The 23923-nt window shown below is 51.0% G+C and overlaps 1 protein-coding gene across 1 annotated transcript in view; it reads right to left on the bottom strand.

Moving 5' to 3' along the window:
- Nucleotides 1-23923, bottom strand: part of LOC147106169 (IQ motif and SEC7 domain-containing protein 3-like) — a 246485-nt gene that overhangs the window by 136333 nt on the left and 86229 nt on the right. The window contains exons 4-5 of the mRNA XM_086009022.1: nucleotides 17223-17345; nucleotides 7001-7167 (exon numbers count right to left, since the gene is read on the bottom strand). Coding sequence (XP_085865148.1) covers nucleotides 7001-7167; nucleotides 17223-17345 — 290 coding nt within the window. The remainder of the gene's footprint in view (nucleotides 1-7000; nucleotides 7168-17222; nucleotides 17346-23923) is intronic.

Below are 23923 nucleotides of genomic sequence, written 5' to 3'. Positions count from 1 at the left end.
TAACCTTTGTCATGGGCATCTCGTGTGGTACCTTGTCGATGGCCTTTTGAAAATCCAAGTATATGACATCTACTACATTACCTTTGTCTACTCTTTCCATTACCTCTTCAAAGAATTCTATCAGGCTAGTTAAGCATGACTTAGCCTTTCAGAATCCATGCGGACTATTTTCATTATATTTGCTGTCTCTAGATGCTCTTCTATCACTTCTTTTATTACAGATTCCAGTATCTTTCCTATTACTGATGTTAAGCTGACTGGTCTATAGTTCCCAGGTTTTGTTCTATCTCCCTTTTTGTTTATAGGAACAACATTAGCTGTCCACCAATCTTCTGGCACTAACCCCTCTTCTATGGAACCTATAAATATATGTATATGCCTCTGCTCGCTCCTCCCTAGGCTCCTTGAGTATACATTGGTGCATACCATCTGGACCTGGGCTTTTATCCTCTTTTAGTTTTGCTAGTTTGTCCATTATTTTCTCCCTTTCTATCCTAACTGTATTAATATTCTTTTTAAGCTCATCTTCTAATGACGTGCCTATTTCAAATTCTTCTTCAGTAAAAGTTGAGGTGAAGTGGTTATTCAATTCTTCTGCCATTTCTCTGTCATTACCTGTGTGTTTATCTTGCTCATCCTTTAGTGGCCCTAGCCCGACTTTAATTTTCCTTTTGTTATTTATGTGTCTATAGAACACGTTAATATTTCCTTTTATATTCCTTGATAATTTGATTTTGTAATTTCTCTTTGTCTTCCTGATGGTTTTTTTTTTAAACTTCTTTCCCAAGTTCTTCATATTCCCTTTTGCCCTCTCCTTTAGTAGCTAAATACTTCCTCTATGTCTTTTTCTTTAGATTCAATTTTCTCTTTAGTTCTTTATTCATCCACGGTGGCCTATAATTAGCTTTTAGTGGAATACATTTATCTTGAACTCTATTGATTACCCTTTTAAAGATTTCCCACTATATTCTGTGGCCTAGAAATTCAGTTGGTAGCGCCAGCCGCTAGCGCCTTAAGAGGGTGATAAGTGGGGCGCGAAGCGGCTAGCGCCCGGGCGCGGCGTGATCTGCGCCTCTCGCGAACTTGAGTGAAGATTTCTCGGCGGCGCAAAACCGCAATGCCCGCTCAGCTGCGCGCACAGATCCTGACGTCATTTCATGCTACAACGCCCTTGGTGCGCCCCGAACCGGAACTTCAGTGGCGCCCCCCTTCTTTCCACCTGGCGCTCCCAGCGACTGGTTGAGTGGAATGGTTCCCAGTCGCTATGGGGCTGGGGGATGCTATTTAAAGAGGGCTCTTCCTGCATTCTTTGTGGCAGCCATTCTTGGACCACTCCTTCTGTGTGAGAGAGAGAGACAAAGGGAGAGAGCTTTCTGCTTTGACTCAGCGCTCGCACAGGTACTTCTGGCTTCAGCCCAGAGCTTTGCAGTTGGATTGATTTTTCAGTGCCATAGCCTTGAGTGGCCACATATTATGGGGGCTGCAATGGGTGGAAATGTTGGGTTTCTCCATTGCATTGAGAGGGCTCAGAGATGCCGAGAGAGAGTGCCAATCATGGCCAGACGGAGGAGGGCCAACAGGTGTCGGCACAGGAGGCCTTACCCTCCCAGGGTATACCGCCAGCACTTCTCCTACCTCAACATGTCTGAGGAGCAGTGCATTCGGAGGCTTCGATTCAGAAGGGAGGTGGTCACTGAGATCTGCCACCTGCTTCAGAGAGATCTGCAGCCTCAGCTGAGGAGCAGGACATCTCTGTCGGTGGCAGTGAAGGTGACAGTGGCTCTCAACTTCTATGCCACTGGCTCCTTCCAATCCGCTACTGGGGACATTGCCAATGTCTCCCAGTTCGCGGTGCATTGCTGCATCCACCAGGTCATGAATGCCCTCTTCAAAAGGAGACGTCAGTACATTTCCTTCCCCTTGACCCTGGACAAGCAGCAAGAGCGTGCAATGGGATTTGCAAGAATAACGGGCTTCCCCATGGTCCAGGGCGCCATTGACTGCACGCATGTGGCTTTGCGGGCGCCTCTAGAGAATGCCGAGGATTACCGCAACCGGAAGGGGTTCCATTCGTTGAACGTGCAGTTGGTGTGTGACCACAGGCAGCTGATACTAGCTGTCAATGCCCGCTTTCCAGGCAGCAGCCACGGCGCCTTCATCCTGCGCCAGACTTCTGTGGCAGACATTTTCGAAGCCCTGGCTCACCCAGGAGTCTGGCTTCTCAGGGACAAGGGCTATCCTTTGTGCACCTGGCTGATGACCCCGCTCCGTGCACCCAGCAACCCTGCTGAAGAGCGATACAATGACAGCCATCAAGCGACCAGGAACATCATTGAGCACACAATCGGCGTGCTAAAGCAACGGTTCCGCTGTCTGGACCATTCCGGGGGAGCCCTTCAGTACTCGCCTGAGCGAGTCTCCCATTTCGTTGTAGTGTGCTGCATGCTGCACAACCTGGCTATCCTCAGGACTCAGCCACTGCCAGCAGACATTGGAAGACCACCAGAGGAGGAGGAGGAGGAGGGGGAGGAGGAGGAGGAGGAGCACCAAATGGGAGGGAGGCACAAAGTGCAAGGGCCGTCCATCAGCGGCTTATTGCAAGTCGGTTCTAGGCCCCCTCTCAGGGAATGGCTTGTGCCATTGAAACAACATGAATGGACCCGCTCCGCAAACTCTGAGCCAGTCAAGGCAACAAATAGTTCAAAGTGCAAACATGCACAATCTGAATAAAGACAATTATTTATTTAACAAAGTCTGTGCCCTTCCCGCATGACAAACAAATACAGAGAAACCCCCCAAAAAAAGTCAGACACATAACTGGCTCTCACAACCTGGAGACAATGAACAAAAGAGTTAAACAAAAATGACCATGATCCTCAGCCTTCACAAAAAAAAACAACATTTTGCCACACCTCCTACTTTTTGGCTTGCGAGGGTGATCTGCCTCGCTTGCGAGATTGGCCCCTTCCTGCCCTGCAGCTCCTCCGCAATGGGACCCCAGTGGCTGCAGCAAGGCTAGGAGAAGGCTGCTGAGGGTCAGATAGTGAGTCAGCAGATGCCCTTGGGGGACGGCCTGGTTCAGCTCTGGGCCTGGAGGGCCCGGCTGCTGACTGCTCCAACTCTGCTTGGGTGGCAGCAGTCTGTCCTACGGGTGGTGGCAGCTGCAGTGGAGGAGTGACAGTGTTGGCAGCAGGTGCTGCCAACCTGACAGAGCACAGGCACGCCCTGGTCGGACGAGACACTGGCACGGGGCAGCACTGAAGCATGCGCAGCAATCTGCTGAAGCACAGACTGCTGGCCTGCTGCGGCGCGGCAAGGGTCCCGACAAATCCTGCCCAATCCAGCGAGCGTGGCAGCAGTTAGTGCTCGTGTGGCCCTGATCTGTGTCTGCATCAGACCAGCCAGTGACTGCATGGCATAACTAAGCACTTGGCTGGAAGCCGCCTGTGCTGCACCGAAGTCCTGCAGACTCCTTGCCTGTGCTGCACCGAAGTCCTGCAGACTCCTTGCCTGTGCTGCCCCGAATTCCTGTACACTCCTTGCCAGTGAGTCTATGGAGTCAGGCATCCTTGCCACTGCAGCCATGAGCTCAGTGTGCCTGCACTCCGCCTGGGCGCCCATTTCAGCAAGGAGCCGCACCTCCTCTGCGCTCACTGTAGCAGGGCTGGAGGCCACGCTCTCCCTCCGGGGAGAAGGCCGCCGAGCTTCCCTACCCCCCCCCCTCCCCGCGTTGCTGCAGCCCGCTGGGCCCCGGAGCTTCACCCTCCTCAGACCCTTCCCCCCTGCCCCCCTCCAGGGAAGACGTGTCCCCATTATGGCCATGGGCTGCCTCGGCTGAGGGTGGCACTGATGTTCCGGCTTCCTCTTCCTCGCCTTCCGATTCACTCCCAGTGGCAGCTTGAGGGCCCGCCTCCTCACCTGGCGAATCAGCATCTGAAAGCAGGGAGGTACAAGAGTTGCTTTAGCGTGAGGACAGGGCGGCAGCGAGGGAGGCGCGAGTGCTGCAATGCACTGCATTGGTTCGAGAGTGGCAAAGGATGCTGGTGTGAGGCACAAGTGGAAAGAGAGAGGTCAAAAAGGTGATGACCTTACCATTGCTGTCCAGAACAGGGTCGGCATCTCCAGTGGCGACGGGGCCAATCAGCCGGCCTGCCATTATCCGTTCCACTCGCTGCTCCAGATCGCTGAGGTCTTTAAGTTCAGGACGGCCTCCCCCAGTCCGTTGCTGCTGCCTCCTATTGTGGGCCAGCTTGCCCTGCAAGAGAAAGGACGAGCTCTGAGTACAGTGTGAAGCCCTGATCTTGGCTGCACTGCCTCCCATGGTGGAATAGCCCTTACAGTGTCAAGCCCTGATCTTGGCTGCACTGCCTCCCATGGTGGAATAGCCCTGACAGTGTCAAGCCCTGATCTTGGCTGCACTGCCTCCCATGGTCGAATAGCCCTGACAGTGTCAAGCCCTGATCTTGGCTGCACTGCCTCCCATGGTCGAATAGCCCTGACAGTGTGTAAAGTGGTGAATGTGCATGTGAGTTTCATGAGAGGCCCATAGGTGTTGGATGAGGGCTGGGCATTGGGGCTTTCAGGACCCTTTGGCCATAAAGTGAGGTGCACACGCAGGGATGAAGAGGATACTGGAAAGGGTACTCACCCTGACAACCCGAGTGAGGTTGTTGAACTTCTTCCTGCATTGCGTTGGCGTCCTAGGTACCATGCTGCTGGAGGTCACTCTGTGTGCCACCTCCCTCCAAGCTTTTCTATATTCGTTGGGCAGTGTCCTCCTGCCACTGTCAGGAAAGAGGATCGGTCGCCTGCGGTCCACTGCACCAACCAGAACCTTCAGGGCCCCCTCACTGAAGCGCTGCGCTCGCTCCCTGACCCTCTCCATGGTCGTAGGCGTAACAATGTCGCAGCAGGTCTGTCCAGGCCTAGAATCAGGGCTCCAATGTGCAGGGCGTGGCTGCAAGCCAAATTGACCCTCCCCCTTTAAGAGGTGACCGGCGCCAGCATGTCTGCCTGCATTTGCTAACTGGCCGCACCTGCGCTGCGCCCGCCCTCGGTGGTAGCGCCTCGGCTCGCCGGCTTAGGATAGTTGTGCACTGCCTGCTTTAGCGCAGCAACAACCTCTTGGGGCGATGCAACTCAATTTCGCTGAAGGTGGCGCTAAGTTGCGCCGGGCGCTAAATTTAGCGCACGCTCGACTGTAGCGCCCCAAACGTGGCGATACTGAATTTCTAGGCCTGTCTCTTTGTTTTATCAAGATTTTCTCCCTGTTTGCCTTCTTTAATTCCACCCTCATTTCCTCATAACTTGCTCTTTTTCAATCTATTACCTTAATCTTTGTCCTACTTATGTCACTCTCAATCCTAATCTTGAACCATACTATGTTGCAATCACTACTATTAAGATGCTCTCCTACTGTTACTTCTCCTATTTGTTCTGGTTCATTGCTCATTACAAGATCCGGCAGCGATTCTTTTCTTGTTGGACTTCTTACATACTGAGTGAGAAAGGAGTCCTGTATACATTGTAAAAACTCAATTCCCATTTCTCCTTTCATTGCTTCTTCCTGTCAGTTTATTTGGAGGTAGTTGAAATCTTCCATGATTATTGTTCTATACCTGCTATTCACCTCGTAGATTTGCCTACATATTTCTTCCTGTAATTCTCTTCCACTATTTGGTGGTCTATAGAATACCCCTACTGTGGTGATGATTCCCTTCTTATCTTTTAACTCAATCCAGATGGATTCTGTATCTATCTTACTGCTAGTTACATCCTTTTTTGCTTCGTTGGGGACTTCTGGAGTAACAGCTAACAGTGCTGCAATAGAACACTTTTACAGAGCTTCCACAACCTCATTAGGAGCATTAGATCACATAGAGTTCCGAGTTCATTTATGTGAATGCTTTCAACTTTTGGGAGTTGGATGATGGAAGGGAAAATGTAGACTTCTGTCTTATAAAGGACTTAGCAGAAGTCTTGGAAAGTGAGGGTCTTTGGGAGAGAGTGTGGCAGACAACAAGTAGGTGTAAAGTGACTTGATTTGGTGAGTCAACCTTTATTTATTGAAAGTTATAAGCTATCAGTTGTGTTCTCCTTGCTCTGGCAGTAAGCTGCTGGCTCTCATGTTCCACTTTGCTTCCAGAGAATTCTTCCAAGACACCCTTAACAGTACCATAGCTGAGAGTATTCGGGTTTGCTACCATATTTTCCTTCAATTACTACAGCAACATGACTCACTTTTGGGCAGGTTCAGTGGCAAAAATCAGTTTCAAAACACTGAAGGGAAAAATCAAGCAATGCAGCTTTAAGAAACCGAGAAAGTAACTTGCCCTTGCTTATGTATCTGCAATGTGATTATGTGGGCCTGTTTATACTGGCACACATGGATAGCACTATCTTATTGATGCAATAGACATGCAAAGTATGGGCAAAATCCATAAAATCAGAGGCTGCAATGAGGCATGCACCCCGTGCAGCTTCCTGCTCCCTCACTGCTGCCCAGCTGGAAAACACCCAAGTAGAGCGAGGGCTCTGCCCCCCAGTTTGCTGCCCGTTTTCCCGCCACACCTGGACTGCAACTGCACCGCCAGCACATGGGTGCAGCAAATATACTCTTCACTCTCAAATCAGGAGCAGTTTGGTGTTGTGGACTGGCACCTAATCAGAACTGGGGTTGTCTAAACTGTATTCAAACCAAAGTACTAGAGGAGAAAGGGCATTTTAGTAACTCCTTGCATCACCAGCAAATAATATTTTCATACCTGTTCATATGCTCTCTAAAAATGTAACTTATACACAGATGCAATTTGTATATGATAATTCATTACTTGGTTATGTAGGTTTCATATTTAAACTGCAATGATTTTTATTTTAAATTATCAGTATGCACGCCAATGCCCAGAATGAAGTTTGTCATTTATCCTAGTTGAACAATTTCTTCAGCATCGATGTAATGTCCCCATTATTACCTCGGGTAATGTTAGATAGCTGCACTCACCTCGTAAGTTACGGATGAAGTCTTCCAGCATCATTTTCCGATCGGGTTTGATGTTGGGGCTGTACATGTCTGTGTTAAGCAAAATGATAGCAAAGGCTAGGATGAAGATGGTGTCCGGATTGTGGAACTGCTGAACCACGTCAGGGTTGCACATGCAATAACGCTGACTGAAAGAAACACACAGAATAGTTAATAATAATCAAAATCACACATTGATGAGTGATTTGCTAATTCAGTCTTTAGCATTGCTGACAAGGGACCAGAAGCCTATAAAATTCAGTGCATACTTTGTAGTAAAATTGACAGTACTGGATAAGGCAATCCTCCACTATAGGATACAATCCTCCAGAGGGATTCATTACACTGAAGTAATGTACTGATTTTTGTGCTTGGTTTAATTAAGATCTTGATCATTTGTTTAGTGGGCCAATGAAGCTCTCATTATACACATCATAAGGAGACAGGAGATACTTCAGTGGCCCGGTTGACATTCATCCAAGACACACTTCCACCAATGACACTATTATCTTGCTAATATAAATAATCTTGTGCACTTTATTGCACTGAGCTGGTGGAACACATTAGTGCTGCTGCATGTAGATGTCTCATGAACAGATTCACTTGTCAGCAATATGCCTTATTGAGCTTCTTACAATAGCGAAAAACAAGCTTGTCTGCTGTGGCTTCTAAGCCTTCTGTTTGTGTGGGAAGCTGATCCTAAATCTTGTGAAATGTTGTTGTTCAGAGCCAAGGAAACCATCATCCAATTTTTCCTACAATTCTGAAAAATCCTGACTAAAACTAGCATTTACAAAATACTAATCGATCACCTGTGGTGCTGTACACAGGGATTCAAGCCTAAGTCCAGTATTCAGATCAAGCAGGTTGGAAAAAGGTGGGATAACTGGATCGAGGTGGGAGAGAGTAGGAATGGGAGAGGGGAGGAGAGAGAGGCAGAGACAAGGAGTGAAGGAGAGGGAGATTGGGTAAGGTGAATGGAGGAATAGCAGGAGGAGGAGGTGGAGCAACAGAGGACAATGAAGGGGTGAGTGGCTCTGGGCTAAGGGCAATTTAGTTATTTTGGGCGAGGGGAGATGGGGAGGGGAAAAGGTGGACAGGGAGAGGGAGCAAGGAGGGATGGGGAGAGGGACAGTGAGTGGAGGAGAGAGGGCATTAGGGTTAGGGATGGAGAAGGGTAGGGTGGTTCTGGGCCAGAGCCAATTTTCCTTGCAGTGTAAGAGGAACGGGAGAGGGAGGGTTGCACTAGGCTAGGCCTCAACTCCACCTCTCTGGGGCGGAGAGCATTTTTTCTTATCGAGTAGCAAGCCCTACAAAGGGCAGGTTTTCAGCTCAGGGTGGGGTGCTGCTTTTGTGCTTCTGTGTGAAAGAGGCACAAGTTGCTTTCAGTGGAAATTTGCTTCTCATTGGATAGGAACGTTGCTGTTCACGGGTGGCCCAATTGTTCTAAGTGGGGTGGGATGGGCAAGTCCCAGCTCAGTGATGGGGAGGGGGATTTGTTCTTAGCTGACAGAAAGGGTAAAGCACAGTTTGTCCACAGTCGGTGGGGGGCAGGGGGTGAGCACAGTTTGTCCACAGTCGGTGGGGGGGGGTGGGGGTGAACGCAGTTTGTCCACAGTCGGTGGGGGTGGGGTGAGCACGGTTTGTCCACCGTCAGTGGGGGGGGGGGGTGAGCACAGTTTGTCCACAGTCAGTGGGGGGGGGGGTGGTGAACGCAGTTTCTCCACAGCCAGTGGGGGCGGGGCGGTGGTGAGCACAGTTTGTCCACAGTCAGTGTGGGGGGGGGGGGGGTGAGCACAGTTTGTCCACAGTCGGCGGCGGGGGGGGGGGGTGCGCACAGTTTGTCCACAGTCGCTGCGGGCGGGGGGGGAGGGGGAGCACAGTTTGTCCACAGTGGTGGGGTGGGGGGGGTGGGGTGAGCACAGTTTGTCCGCAGTCAGTGGGGGGAGCGGTGGTGAGCACAGTTTGTCCACAGTCAGTGTGGGGGGTGGGGTGAGCACAGTTTGTCCACAGTCGGCGGCGGGGGGGGGGGGGTGAGCACAGTTTGTCCACAGTCGGTGCGGGCGGGGGGGGGGGGGGGGAGGGTGAGCACAGTTTGTCCACAGTGGTGGGGTGGGGGGGGTGGGGTGAGCACAGTTTGTCCACAGTCGGTGGGCGGGGGGGGGGGGGTGGTTGAGCACAGTTGTCCTCAAAATAGGGATTAGGCTAAAAACTGCCCGTTAACTACCTGTTAACAGGCAGTTAATTGGCACTAATCCCTTCCCGCCTTGGATCGGCGGGTCCCAGTGCGGGGCGGGTGCCCGCCTCCTCTGAAACTTAGGTGGAGGCGGGTTTTGGGCAGGATGGTGTCGGGACCCCCGAATTCGGGATTTTTGCCCCCCCGCACACCTGAAAGCCCGCCTCATGGCACACTGAAAATCTGGCTCATAATTTCCGAACTCTCCATGGTGGGATTGAATTCAGAATCTTGGGGTTGTTAATCGGGTACCATAACCACACAAAGCTACCTGGAGATAGTGTATCAAAAGTGGGAGGATGATTCCTGCCCTTTGCTGGTGAACCAGATGGGGGCTCCGGAGAGGGCTAGGCAAACATCTTCAGCAGCTGTCAGAAGCTGTGGCTTCTGCTCCGTGTTGGCCTTCAGATAAGCCATATCTTGACAACAGGGGGAAACCAATTTAACAAACACAGCATTCATAAGATTGCCAACTCTGGCTGGACGTATTCTTGGCAGTTTCATCACATCACCTCCCGCCTCCACCATTGATCGCCCAACATGTCCATCCTCACACGGCACCACCTTCCCACATTAACTGGAAAGTGAACAGACTCTTCATCACCTGATTGGATGATTCTTGACTGCCAGGCAATCGGCCTTTTCTCCCCATCAGCAATATTTTAGTAAACAAAGTATTCGAACAAAATCACAATTTTTAAAATTCCCCTCTGATTTTCCTCCTGAGTTGCTCACAGCAGTGTCCTGGAGATTTGTCTTTAATTCCTGAAGACTTTATGATAATCCTGGTGGGTTGGAAACCCTAATCAGTGAATAAGAGTTACAGCATTCGGCAACAATTTCTGTAGCTAAAAAAACATTTTTAAATTTAAAAATGCCAAAAATAAAGATTTTTTTGACGAGAGCAAAGAGTAGCCTGTCCCTTTAAGATAGTTAGCATCTAAATAGCAGCTCTGGAAAAAAACAGAGGCCATCAATATAAGATAGTCACCAAGAAATCAAATAGAGAATTCAGAAGGAACTTCTTTACCCAGAGAGTGATGAGAATGTGGAACTCGCTACCACGGGGAGTGGTTGAAGCGAATAGTATAGATGCATTTAAGGGGAGGTTAGACAAGCATATGAGGGAGAAGGGAATGGAGGATTATGCTGATAGATTTAGATGAGGAAAGACAGGAGGAGGCTCGAGTGGAGCATAAACACCGGCATAGACTGGTTAGGCCGAATGGCCTGTTTCTCTGCCGTATATCCTATGCAACCCTATGTATGTAATAGCAACAGGTTTGTCTGAGAACAGTTCGCCTTGAACTGCACCCAACACTAGAGCATCTGAGTGCACAGGTCTCTGACACTCAGTTGCATGTACAGGAAACTTTCTATTTACCGGCACCTAAATAACCGGAAATGTCGGTTAACCGGCAAAATTCAGGAGTCGGTTCAGGTAACTTTTATTACTTGCACAGCAACAAATGGAGGAAGGCAAGGGTGTGGCTGCAGCTGTTGCTAAGCTACAGAGACGCTTGCAACTTGTGGACATTGTTCTGAAGCTGTTGCTAAGCAACAGGGTTTGTTGCTTTATACGGAGTTCTCAGCTCCGTATCTTTTACTATAGCGCTCGGTTATCCGAAATTTTTGATGAACCGGCACCACGTCGGTCCCGTCCGTGCCGGATACCAGAAAGTTTCCTGTAATTTACAATGCTGCATCCTCTCCAGGCACAATCTGGTGCAACCACTGGAAAAGCCACGCAGCAAAGCTGCAGTGCTATTCAGGCGCAAAATGGATTTGCACCCATTTTTACTGAGCATAGCACTCATTTTTCAGGCGCTATTTGAATGTTAAACCCAGGGAAATTGCCTGTATTATGTCAAGCGCAGTGAGACTATGCAGGCTGCTGCCTGCCACTCCTATGCTCAGAATGCTTCCTATGCTTTGGAATTCTCTGCCCCAGAGGGCTGTGGTTGCTCAGTTGTTGAGTATATTGAAGACTGAGAAGGATAGATTTTTGGCCACTAAGGGAATCAAGGGATATGGGGATAGGCCGGGAAAGTGGAGTTGATGTAGAAGTTCAGTCATGATCCTATTGAATGGCGGAGCAGGCTCGAGGGGCCTTGTGGCCTACTCCTGCTCCTATTTCTTATGTTCTTATGAATGTGTGACCTGGCAGCATACAGAGGACAGGACAGCACTGTGATTTTCTGTCAAAATCTATTCAGCTCCCCAACAATTACCACAGTAAAACTGACACTGAATTATGTCTTGAGATTTGCTTCCATTGTGGCGACACGCCACCACTGGACACAATCCGCTCACGGCGGTACGGACAGTTTAAGCAGACGCCCCCAACTGGGGGCCCTTTCCTCCAGCAACTTGTTTCCCACAGGGACAGGCTGCCGGGAGCACTTCCTGTCTGGGAAGTATTTAAGTCAGGCGCGGGCTCTTCCAGTTCCTGTTTTGCCATGAGGCTGAAATAAAAAGCTGTTCTGTTTACTAGCTCTGGTCTCGACTCCCACGTTTGCCGCGGTATCTCAACACTGGTGACCCCGACGCTCAGGACGAATCCTAAGCTAGCATGGCGGATACAAACGCAGTCACGGTTAAATTACCAGACTTTTGGGAAAACTTGGCCGAAGCCTGGTTCGTTCAAGCCGAGTCCAGATTCCGGCTGAAAGGCATCACAGGCGACACCACGAAGTACGACTACCTCGTCTCCTCGCTCACGTACGCTACCGTCCCCAAAGTTTGGGCAGCGCTGCAGGACCCACCACAGACTGGCAAGTACGAACATCTGAAGGCTGCGCTCCTTAAAAAATTTCAAACGTCCTCTTACCAGCGCCACTGCCAACTCCTTGACCTCCCCGGCCTCGGTGACGCTTCACCATCAGACCTGCTTTCCCACATGCTGTCCCTCGCGGACGACAAGCCCCCCGGCGCCCTCTTTCGCACGCTTTTCATTCGGCAGCTTCCCGCCAGCATCCGCCCGCTCATTGTGGAGTCCGGATCCACGGACCTGAATGACATAGCAGGAAAGGCCAACCGGCTGCTCTCTGCACAGTCCGCGCGCGACGTCACGCCCAACCTCGCGGCAACGACCACGCGGTCTCCCCGGCCCACCAGGCCCGCCCGCCCTACCACTCTGGGCCACTGTTACTACCACACCCGTTTTGGCACTAAGGCCCAACGCTGCACGCCACCGTGTACCTTCAATTCCCCCCCCGCACCGGCCCCCGCGATGGCCGTGGGGCAAAAGGGGCCTCTACTGTACGTCACTGACGACAGAACCAACCGCCGATTTCTGTGCGACACAGGGGCCCAGCACAGCATCGCCCCCGCCTCCGCCCTCGAAATCCAACGCGGCACACGAGGTATCACGCTGGCCGCCGCCAATGGCTCGGACATCCGCACATATGGCACCCGCATGGTCACGCTCGACCTCGCGGGCCGCTGCTACCGCTGGGAGTTCCTCACCGCCGAGGTCCTCTGCCCACTCATCGGCGCCGACTTCCTACGCGCCCACGGCCTCCTTGTCGACATTCCGAGGCACCGCCTCGTCGACGCCAACGCTATGGCCACCATCCCCGGCGCCTTTACCCCGGACCGTTCGGCCAGCCTGACGACCTACTGCCTCGCCAGGGCCGTGGACGACTACTCGGCACTCCTAGCCGAGTTTCCCGCCCTCACCAACCCGACCTTTTCGGCCAAAGCCGCCAAACACGGGGTGGAGCACTATATCCCCACCACCGGCCCTCCAGTTTCTGCCCACGCCCACAGGCTCAACCCGGCCAAGCTGGAAATCGCGCGGGCCGAGTTCACCACCATGGAACAACTCGGCATCATCCGCCGCTCCAGCAGCCCCTGGGCCTCGCCCCTCCACATCGCCCCTAAGCCCGGCGGAGGCTGGCGCCCTTGTGGGGACTACCGCCGCCTTAACGACGCCACCACCCCCGACCGATACCCGGCGCCTCACATCCAGGACTTCTCGGCCCGACTGGCCGGACGAACCGTCTTTTCCAAAGTCAACCTGGTGCGCGGTTACCACCAAGTCCCCGTACACCCCGCGGACATCCCCAAAACGGCCGTCATCACCCCATTCGGCCTGTTCGAGTTCCTGAGGATGCCCTTCGGCCTCAAGAATGCAGCCCAGGCTTTCCAGCGCCTTATGGACTCGGTCCTGCAGGACCTGAACTTCCTATTCGTCTATCTAGACGACATTCTCGTGGCCAGCTCCTCCAAACAGGAACACCTCGAACACCTTCGCGTCCTGTTCGGGCGCCTAGCCCAACACGGGCTCATCCTCAGCCCGGCGAAGTGCCAATTCGGCCTAACCGAGATCGATTTTCTCGGTCACCACATCACCCCTGCTGTGGCCGTCCCCCTGCCCAACAAGGTGCAGGCCGTCCAGCAGTTCCCCCGCCCCACAACCATCAAGGGCCTCCAGGAGTTCCTTGGGATGGTGAACTTCTACAACAGGTTCATCCCCAGAGCTGCAGCCCTCATGAAGCCCCTATACAACTCCCTCCGAGGTAAATCCAGCAAGATGGCCGTAGCCTGGACCACTGACACGTCAGCCGCCTTCGATGCCACCAAAAACGCGCTCGCCGATGCCACTCTGCTCGCGCACCCGAGGGCCGACGCCCGGGTCGCGCTCACCACCGACGCCTCCGACCACGCGGTCGGGGCCGTGTTCGAGCAGTGGGTTAATGGCGTGTGGCAGCCACTTGCCTTCTACAGCCGCCAACTGCGCCCCCCGGAGGTCAAATACTCCACTTTCGACCGCGAGCTTCTCGCGCTAAACCTGTCAGTCCGCCATTTCAGGTTCCTCCTGGAAGGCCGCCCCTTCACCGCGTACGTGGACCACAAGCCACTCACATACGCGATGGCCAAGCACACCGAACCCTGGTCCGCTTGGCAGCAACGCCAGCTCGCGGCCGTGTCCGAGTTTACCACGGACATCCAGCACGTTTCCGGTAGAGACAACGTTGTCGCCGACTGCCTTTCCCGCCCCGCCATCTGCGCGAATCACCTCGCGGTCGACTACGCGCAACTAGCAGCGGCCCAGCTCACGGACCCAGACCTCCTCTCGGCGGCTACCAGCCTGCCAGGGCTGCGCCTAGCCAAGGTCGCGCACGGGCCCGAAGCCACGGCAGTTACTTGCGACATCACACTCAGCCAACCCAGGCCGGTCGTCCCTGAAACCTGGCGCTGCCGCGTCTTCGACGCGCTCCACGGGCTCTCCCACCCGGGTTCCCGCGCGTCCGTCAAACTCCTCTCCCAGCGTTTCGTCTGGCGCAGCCTCAGCAGAGATGTTCAGACTTGGGCCACCTCCTGCCTCGCCTGCCAACGGGCTAAGGTACAACAGCATACAAAAGCACCCCTGGGAGACTTCGAGGTACCCAGCCGCCGCTTCGACCACGTACACGTCGACATCGTCGGGCCCCTGCCGCCATCGCAAGGCCAGACTTATCTCCTCACGATGGTCGACCGCTACACACGCTGGCCTGAGGCAGTGCCGCTGACCTCCACCACCACAGCCGACATCGCCAGGGCGTTCGTTAACACCTGGGTAGCGAGGTTCGGCGTACCGGCCGAAATAACCTCCGACAGAGGCGCCCAGTTCACCTCCGAACTCTGGACGGCCACAGCACGCAACCTCGGTGTGACGCTCCACCGAACCACGGCGTACCACCCGCAGGCCAACGGGCTTTGTGAACGCTTCCACCGGTCACTCAAGGCCTCACTCCGCGCCGGCCTGCAGGACAGTACCTGGACTGACCGCCTACCGTGGGTACTACTAGGCCTACGCACCGCGGTCAAAGAAGACCTCCAGTCCTCGGCAGCGGAGTTAGTCTACGGACAACCGCTGCGCGTCCCAGGCGAATTCCTTCCGGAGGCTACCACGCCTTGGTCGGCCGACCAGCAGCGGCTCAACCTTTTCTCTTCCGCTCAGCAGTTCGCCCCACTTCCGGTCAACCGACACGGCGAACTCGCACCTCACGTTCCGCCAAATTTACAGCAGGCGCGCTTCGTCTTCGTGCGACACGACGCGCACCGCGGACCCCTGCGACCCCCGTACGACGGACCGTACAAAGTACTACAAACCGGGGACAAGGTCTTCAAGCTGCGACTCGGCGACAGGGTCGAGACAGTCTCCATCGACCGGCTCAAACCAGCACACACAGAACCAGGGGGAACAGGTCCCCATGGCCCGGCCTCCAACTAGAGGTCGTCCCGCCAGCAAGCCAGCACAGCCGGCGGCGAACCGCCAGGCCCCGCCAACTAGACCGGCGATCACGCAGAGCCGCTGCGGCAGAACCATCAGACCACCGTCACGACTCGTCCACTCCTCCTAAGCAGATTCTGAATACTGAACTCAGCCCATTTGGATTTGCCATTCCTTTCTTTAAATGGTAGTACTTGTAGCCATAGGAAAAGGAAACTGTCTTTTTGGACTCCAGTGTTACCATTTTAATTACTTGGTCAATATTCTCCGCTATGAGGATTGTTGTAATCTGTAGTTGGAGCTATATTGACAAAGCAATTTCTTCGATTGTTTTTTTTTTACAAGTTAAATATAAAATCTCCTTGCCAAACTGTAGTCCAGTTAGCTTTGTCCACTTCCCGGTATCCTCTTTATTACAAGCTAATAGGACAACTTCACGCACCCACTGTCTGAAGAGACCACTAATAAATACAGGACAGCTTGTTCAAACTAAAATGGCTGTCATCAAAAAAAATTAAGTTACAATTCAGAAATTCCTGTTTACAAAACATTTGACATCCTACAGTGGACACCAGATCACAGAAGACTTCCAGCAAAGGGCCCGAATGTGAGGAAGGAAGTGCACCGATCGTCATATTGAGTTAGGATAAACAAGTGGCATCCTTTATCCACTCCTGAAGCAGGCGTCAGGCCCCTTGCATATGCGAGTAAGGGGTCTAACACCTCCTTCAGGTCCATGCTCCAACAATGGTTTGCCTTGATGCTGACAGCTCGTCCCGACCCCACATTAAAGGACCATCCCAAGCACCGCTACTCCCGACTCCCACCCATTACTGCTGCTCCCAAGCCCCGATCCTTCCTCCACCCGGACCTGACCCCTCAACATCCTTCCCCCCAGCCCTGACCCCCGATCACAGACTCCAAGCCTCAACCTACAATCGCGGGTTCCAGGCCCCCCAACACCCGATCGCAGACTCCAGGCCCCCGACCGGAATCCCCAGACCCACTTACCTCAGGACCTCTGCAACATTAGCAGTGGCTAGAGTTTTCTTTGCACTTCCTTGCCGCACCAGCTCTATTACAATGAGGTCCGAGGCCCAATATCTCGGGAGCTTCGGATCTCACCATTCTGGCACAGGGTACTTATTCTCCTCCCCCAAGCGTCTAAATGGGCGCACCCAAATATCTAGGCCATTGTCTATGTAGACTAGCCAAGTATCTGCAGACTATGTCTCCTCGATATGTCTCAATGAAATGCCAGATGTCGGTATTCTAAGGAAGAGAAATTTTGATGAAGATTAGTCTTGGTAACTGAAATATCTTCTTTTTAATCTGTGGGATCCGTACATTTACTTTTCTTTTTTCCAGTATTCAACCTTTAAACATATAAGTGAGTTTTTAATGTACTTAAAGTTTTATGCATCTAAATGAATATTGTGATTCAAAGAGAAGATGCATGAGTTACATATTTCTTTGTGAGTATATCAATTGGTGAAGAAATCACAAACTCAACCAAGCAAAGTGAGCAAGGTGAGAGGTAGACTTTGAATTCAAAAATCACCCTCATCTTTTTGAAAAACAGGAGCTGAAAGCTTATGAGCTGGCAGACCATCCCAAGATATTTACAAATGAGGAGAATGAAAACTAAGTACACTATTACAGTTACTGTGAAAGGTTCCAAGCCACTTCAAAAGTTCACTCCTCATTTCACCTGCAATCACTCTTTGAAGAAGAATCATTCTCATTACCTAAATGCTTCAATGAGTCGCTCAACCTTCTGTGCTTCTCCCTGCACTCGAATGTGAGCCTGGAACTTCCGCAGTGCTTCATCCAATTCCATGTTAGAAAAATCCATCTCATCGACAACACAACTAGAATGAAACAGAAGAAATACAGTCAGTTGATTCCTCCCTTTGGGGAGTGAATGATGTTTTTAAAATGGGCCATGGGTTTTGGATAGCACAATGGAGTAGCCTGCACCTCATCAGTCACATCTTAAATGTTTTGGAGTAAATTTTCATCTTCATCACATGGACAATAATCACCTGCCCATTAGAACCCTTCCAATTTTCATTCCATTGCAATCAAGAAAACCACATTTTATTGCACCTTTAAATCAGATTGATTTTGATGGATGCCAGGGAAGCGTGGCATTCCTAGCACACGGTATTGCGAAGGTGCAAATGATGGGAAATATACCATATAACATTTCCTGTATTTTCTGTATATAGTGCGGCCATTTATATTTGGACAGAATTATTGTAAACTTGATGTTACTTTAAACGGGAAATCGCTAACATGACACTGAGTGGCAGGGAACTGACTAACTGCCTCCCCATCTGATATTCTGATGTAACAGAAGAGGAAATTCAGACCAACTGACCCTTTGCTGGCAAATATTTGCACGGACACTGCGTGTCCTTGGGTACCTCATCCAAGTGGTCATTCTTCCAGTGTGACTCTAAGTAGTGAGTATGGACAGGCTTTGACTATTCACAGGCAAGGCCAATCCTGTTCTCACTCAACATGCAAACGTACACACTTTCAGTGCAGATGCTGGATAATAATCATGAGGAGCATTCTGAAGGGACTGCTCCCTCCGCGACACCCTGGTCGACTCCTCAATCACCCCCAGCAGCTCTTCCCCTTCCCACGGCACCTTCCCATGCAAGCGCAGGAGATGCAACACCTGCCCTTTTACCTCCTCCCTTCCCACTGTCCAGGGTCCCAAACACTCCTTCCAGATGAAACAGTGATTTACTTGTACTTCTGTCAATTTAGTATACTGTATTCGCTGCTCACGATGTGGTCTCCTCTACATTGGGGAGACCAAATGCAGATTGGGTGACCGCTTTGTGGAACACCTCCATTCAGTCCGCAAGCATGACCCCGAGCTTCTGGTTGCCTGTCACTTTAATTCTCCGCTCCATTCTGACCTCTCTGTCTTCAGACTCCTACATTGTTCTAATTAAGCTCAACATAAGCTCAAGGAATAGCTCCTCATCTTTCAATTAAGCACTTTACAGCCTTCCAGACTCAACATTGAGTTCAACAATTTCAGACCATAACCTCTGCCCCCATTTTTTCAAATGGCAGCTGTTGATGTTTCTGCTATTTCCATTTACACCTCTTCTAGACCCATCTTTTGTTCCTTTACTTGTCCAATTACCATCTCCTTTTGCCTCGCACTATCATCACTTTTATCTTTTAAGCTCTCCTGCCTTCCACCCCATCAGAGACCTTCCCTTTTGTTCTTAACTCCCCTCCCACCTTTCCCTGCCTCTGCATGTGCTTAAAACCGGTTATAACTTTCTTCAGTTCTGATGAAAGGTCATTGACCTGAAACATAACTCTGTTTCTCTCTCCACAGATGCTGCCTGAACTGCTGAGTATTTCCAGCATTTTCCGTTTTTAATCATGAGGAGGAACCTGGTTGATTTTTCCCCTCATAACTCAGGAGTGTTGAGGCTAATTGTAGCATCCCGATCTCTGCCCTGGCCGAGATCAGCTAACTGGCACAGACCATGGGCTCGATTTTGCCAGGCCTGAGGAGGCGGGATTGGAGGCATATGAGGTGTTAAAATCGCAAAAAATGGCGGGCGGCTCCGATCCCGCCTCCGAGCAATTTTCCCAGAATCGGGGTTTCAGACTCCGTTTCCATCCCGCAACCAGTTAAGTGCCTCTATAATCCAATTTTGAGAGGCCTTTCTGATTTTAACACATTTCCCCCGTCCTGCACATCTCCTCTGGAACACGCCAGTTAACCCTGGTGGCCTCACAAGTGGATTGCTTACTAACAGCTGCAGCTCCACCATTAAAAAGCAGTTTTCAGCAATGATCATTTGCAGGTGGCAGAACTTTGTTGTCTCAGGTCTGGGGGAACTTTTAGCAGGCATACTCATTGTTGTGGAAGTTTGGAGCCTGACACCCATCTCCAGTGTGACCTCCTGGGAAACCCCTCTCCCCACCTTGACTGAGCGCTTCCTCAACTGAGGCATATACCAGAATCATGGGAACCATTTATTTCCTTTCCTCCTGGACATCAGATTCGAACGAAGACCAGCCGCGGCAGCAGCAGAACCATCAACAACAGCAGCACCAACAACAACAGGAGCTCCAAGCTGCTGCTCACCTACCTGAAGCTGCACAGGCCAGAAGGTGCCAACGCGCGACCACATTGCTGCCCGGGATGCAAGGGACACACTCATGTTGGCCAGATTTGCTTAGCCTGCACAATCAAACAATTTTGCCTCGCACCTTCTTACCAGAGCATCGACAATGGACAAGAACCTGCGGATTCCTATCACTCTGACCAACATACTGATAATTGCAAGTCGCCCTACGCCCTCAATGTGGAAGTCCCATTTGCGAGATGACACAGGCCACAACTTCAACAGTTTGCCATCAAATCAGTTTATCATCACATTATAAGGATGGCTTGTCAAAAAACAATACAACAGAACACCCAAGTGACTACCCTTGTGACTACTTGTGCTTTATCTTCCTCTTACGTGTGTTCCTACGTGGTGCTTCCCCTGTGGCTTCAGCAACCCTGGAGACAAAACCTGCCAGAGACTCCTGCACCTGTTCCTGGAGCAATGCTCTCCTTCTGGATGGACCCGGAGGCACAGGGTCGACATGCAGCTGAGCCGAGCTGGGAGAGTCCTGCGCCCTCTGATGAGGACTCTCCACTGCTGTCCCTGTCTCCACCATCTGCTGATGCTCACTTGTGAGCTGTGATACACCAGGTGACAACACTGCACTATCTCGCGAAGGTACCACCGAGGTGTGAGTGTCTGCGCTGGTGCTGGGTGCGCTGAATTCTGCTGATGCTGCGCCCTCAGAGGTTGCAGCTTCCTCTGAGGAGTCTTGAGGCTCAGGCTGTTCCACCTGGACAGTGGGGACGGGGGCAGTTGATGGTCCTGTGGGGGAGTAAAGGAAAGAGTTAGAAATGTGAGGTAAAGGTTGCATGCACATTGAATTGTGCAGATGATCATAAGTCAATCTGTTAGAGCATCAGAATCATTATCATTCACTCATGCAATGTCAATGAGATGCTAAATGATTCAATTTCAATTTCAATTTTTTATTTGTCACATAACCAAATACAACAAGTGAAATCCAGTCAGTGAAATGCTTTTTTCTTAATGAGCCGAGCGCACCAAGCAGCAAAGGACACTTAGCTGCCTGGTACACACGGAGCCCGCAAGGACGGCAGCCATCTTCATCGGCGCTATCACAATAGGGTCCGCTCTCGCCTCGCTCCGCCTTTCCCGCACTCCTGCCCGACAATCTTCAGTTCTGTCACCAGCTTGCTGATGCGCCCGTCTGTCCATCCCCCACTTGCGAATCTTCCTCGACACCGGCAATTTCCATGGCCGTCTCCTCCAAGGTGGTGAGCTGGGCTACTGAGGGTGGCCCTCCTCCTGTCCTCGCTCTTTCCCTCTTATTGTGGGCTCTCTTTTCCTGCAATGAGGGACACAAGTGGAGTTTGAGTGAGAATGAAGGAGTGAGTGTAGAGAATCCATAGCATAGATGCTTAGAAGGAGACAAAGGGCCCTCCCTGTGTGTTGTAAGTTGTTGTTGTTGCATCACAGTGATAGGGAGTGTGAGGGCTGCATGGTCGAATAGTTAAGTGAATGTGACCATAGAGGGAGGGAATGGGTACGGGTGCAAGGATGTAAGTGTCAAGTGGGATGTGGAGGAAGAGGTTGGCAAAGCAGAGTGCTGGTGAGGAGAGGCGATGGGGATCAGATTGAGGGTGATGGGAAAGTCATACTCACTTTTCCTGTGCGGAGGTGGTCATGAAACCTCTTCCTGCACTGCAGCCAGGTTCTGCCGCACATAGATATTGAGTTGACCTCCTGGGCCACTTGCATCCACACAGCTTTAGTCTGCTGGGGAGGCTTCTTCCTCCCTGAGGAAGGGAAGAGCACCTCCTTATTTGATCTTGCTCCCTCCACCAGAGCTTGGAGGGAGGCCTCATCGAACCTTGGAGCACACTTTGGCCTACTGCTGGACATAGTTGCTGAATGAAGCGATCACAGCAATGAGCATAAAGTTTAAGGTCTCCAGAAGAAGCAAGGCTGCTTGCAGGCCTTAAATCCAGCAGCATTGATGATGTCATCGGAGGTGACATTCTGTATGAAAAGACTCATTGGGCCAGGAGTTTCCACACGCTGGAAATCAATTGCCCAATTAGGGCAAAATTGCACTTTTTTCCCCACTTCACATCGGAGTCGTGGTCCTGACACGCCCCAGCCTGCCCCCAATGGCAAAATCAAGCCCCGGGAATCAAGCCTGGCACCTCTTTGGTCAGTGTGGCTCAGCTACTCTGACTTAACCAGCGAGCTACTAGGAAACTTGTAACTTTATCTTCAAAGGAGAAGAATGAGAGGTGTCAAAGAAAGCTGCTGCCATTGAAGAAAAGCAAACAGGAAACTAATTTCATGAGAAATGTTTGCTGTCTGCTTTGCGCTATAAATAATATGAAATGCCTTTCAGTAAAATACACAATAATCCAATTTCAGGGTTCAAATGATACACAGAAGTGCTTGTACTGCACTCTTCCCTGTTTACAGTGCTTCTGAAGCCCCTGTGGAATGGTGCCTGCCTTATGGAGGTAAACGGGAAGCATGAAAAGAAACAGTCAAAACCTATTTGTTCTTTCCTTTTAAAGCAACACTCAATAACAAGGTGTTCTCTGCAGTTCTAAATGACATCATTCTCCGAGGACTCTCCATGCTCGCAATGCTTTCAATTTTCTCAGATAAGCTTTGAGAGTGTATAATTTATTTATAGCATACTTACCTTCAAATTGTGATATAGAAGCCTAAATTTTTGAGTCTCTCCCAGCAGCGAGATACCTTGCCCACTGCGGAGCGTGCCTGCCATATTTCAAAACATGCTCATGACAGGTGAGGAAACTGTGCACACCTGCAAAATTTACCCCATAGTTTTTCTTCTGTTATGTCAACTTGGAGGATCTTCTGAACTGGAAGCAAAATTATCATCAATAAAAGAACATTTGTCAGGGCTGATTTGGCATGCAGGCTTGGCACACTTGTGGGAGCACTCACACCAGATCCTGCAGGGTCGGCTCATCTGAAAATCTGCTAAGCGCCCTACATGGTTTTTCATGTGCGAGGAGTGCTGAATCCCCTTGGGAAGTCAGGAATCGGAAGTTCAGCAGCTGTTAAAGGTTTGCTGCACATAAATCAGTGCTCCATAGTTTGGGTAGAGGCTAACTGTTTGATAGACTCAGAGGAGTCATGAAATGTTCCCCTTCACTGAAGAAGATCTTGAGTTCCTGATGAAGGAGAAAACATAAATGTAAGTGACTATTTTGTGGCAGAGGGAAATCTTCCTAATAGGCATGGCAGGAAGTGGCAAAACAGAGTGAATGCATAGGAGCAAATAGGCAAAAAGTGCTCAGGACTGAGGAAGAATATCAGAGTAAACTTCCTACTTGGTTCCCACTGAAAAGAAAAGAATGTCTGTACTGTGTTTGCACCATGCAGTCAAACCACAACATGGTGCCACATCAGCAAAGTAGCCTTAAAAACACTGGCTCGAGTCTTTACATCTTTCACACCATCACTACTATGTCAGTTAAGATTCAACTCCAACTAGATGCCAGACAAAGGTTAGGGATTGACTTCGCCTCATTTTACATGTTTGTTCACCTATTCACCATACCACTGCTCACAACCTTCACGAGAGGACACAAACTTAACTGGGCCAGCCACATAAATACTGTGGCAACAAGAGCAGGTCAGAGGTTGGGTATTCTACCGCGAGTGTCTCACCTCCCAACTCCCCAAAGCCTTTCCACCATCTACAAGGCACAAGTCAGGAGTGTGATGGAATACTCTCCACTTGCCTGGATGAGTGCAGCTCCAACAACACTCAAGAAGCTCAACACCATCCAGGACAAAGCAGCCCGCTTGGTTGGTACCCCATCCACCACCTTAAACATTCACTCCTTCCAACACCGGCGCACCGTGGCTGGAGTGTGTACCATCTACAAGATGCACTGCAGCAACTCGCCAAGGCATCTTTGGCAGAACCTCCCAAACCCACGGCCTCTGCCACCTAGAAGGACAAGGGCAGCAGGCGCATAGGAACACCACCATCTCCAAGTTCCCCTCCAAGTTCCACACTATCCTGACTTGGAAGTATATCACCGTTCCTTCATTGTTGCTGGGTCAAAATCCTGGAACTCCCTCCAAAACAGCACTGTGGGAGTACTTTCACCATGCGGACTGCAGCGGTTCAAGAAGGTGGCTCACCACCACCTTCTCAAGGGCAATTAGGGATGGGCAATAAATGCTGGCCTTGCCAGCGACGCCCACATTCCAGGAACGAATTTTTTTTTAAAAGTCGGCCAATCCACTACCACCCATTTTGTGGCTCTGCCGAAGTTGAAGTTCACCCCCAAAGTCTCTTC

This window comes from Somniosus microcephalus, chromosome 16 (genome assembly GCF_052327205.1).
Source record: "Somniosus microcephalus isolate GS21.2 chromosome 16, FLI_Smic_1.0, whole genome shotgun sequence".
Lineage (NCBI taxonomy): Eukaryota > Metazoa > Chordata > Chondrichthyes > Squaliformes > Somniosidae > Somniosus > Somniosus microcephalus.
This window is presented reverse-complemented; position numbering and strand designations above follow the sequence as displayed.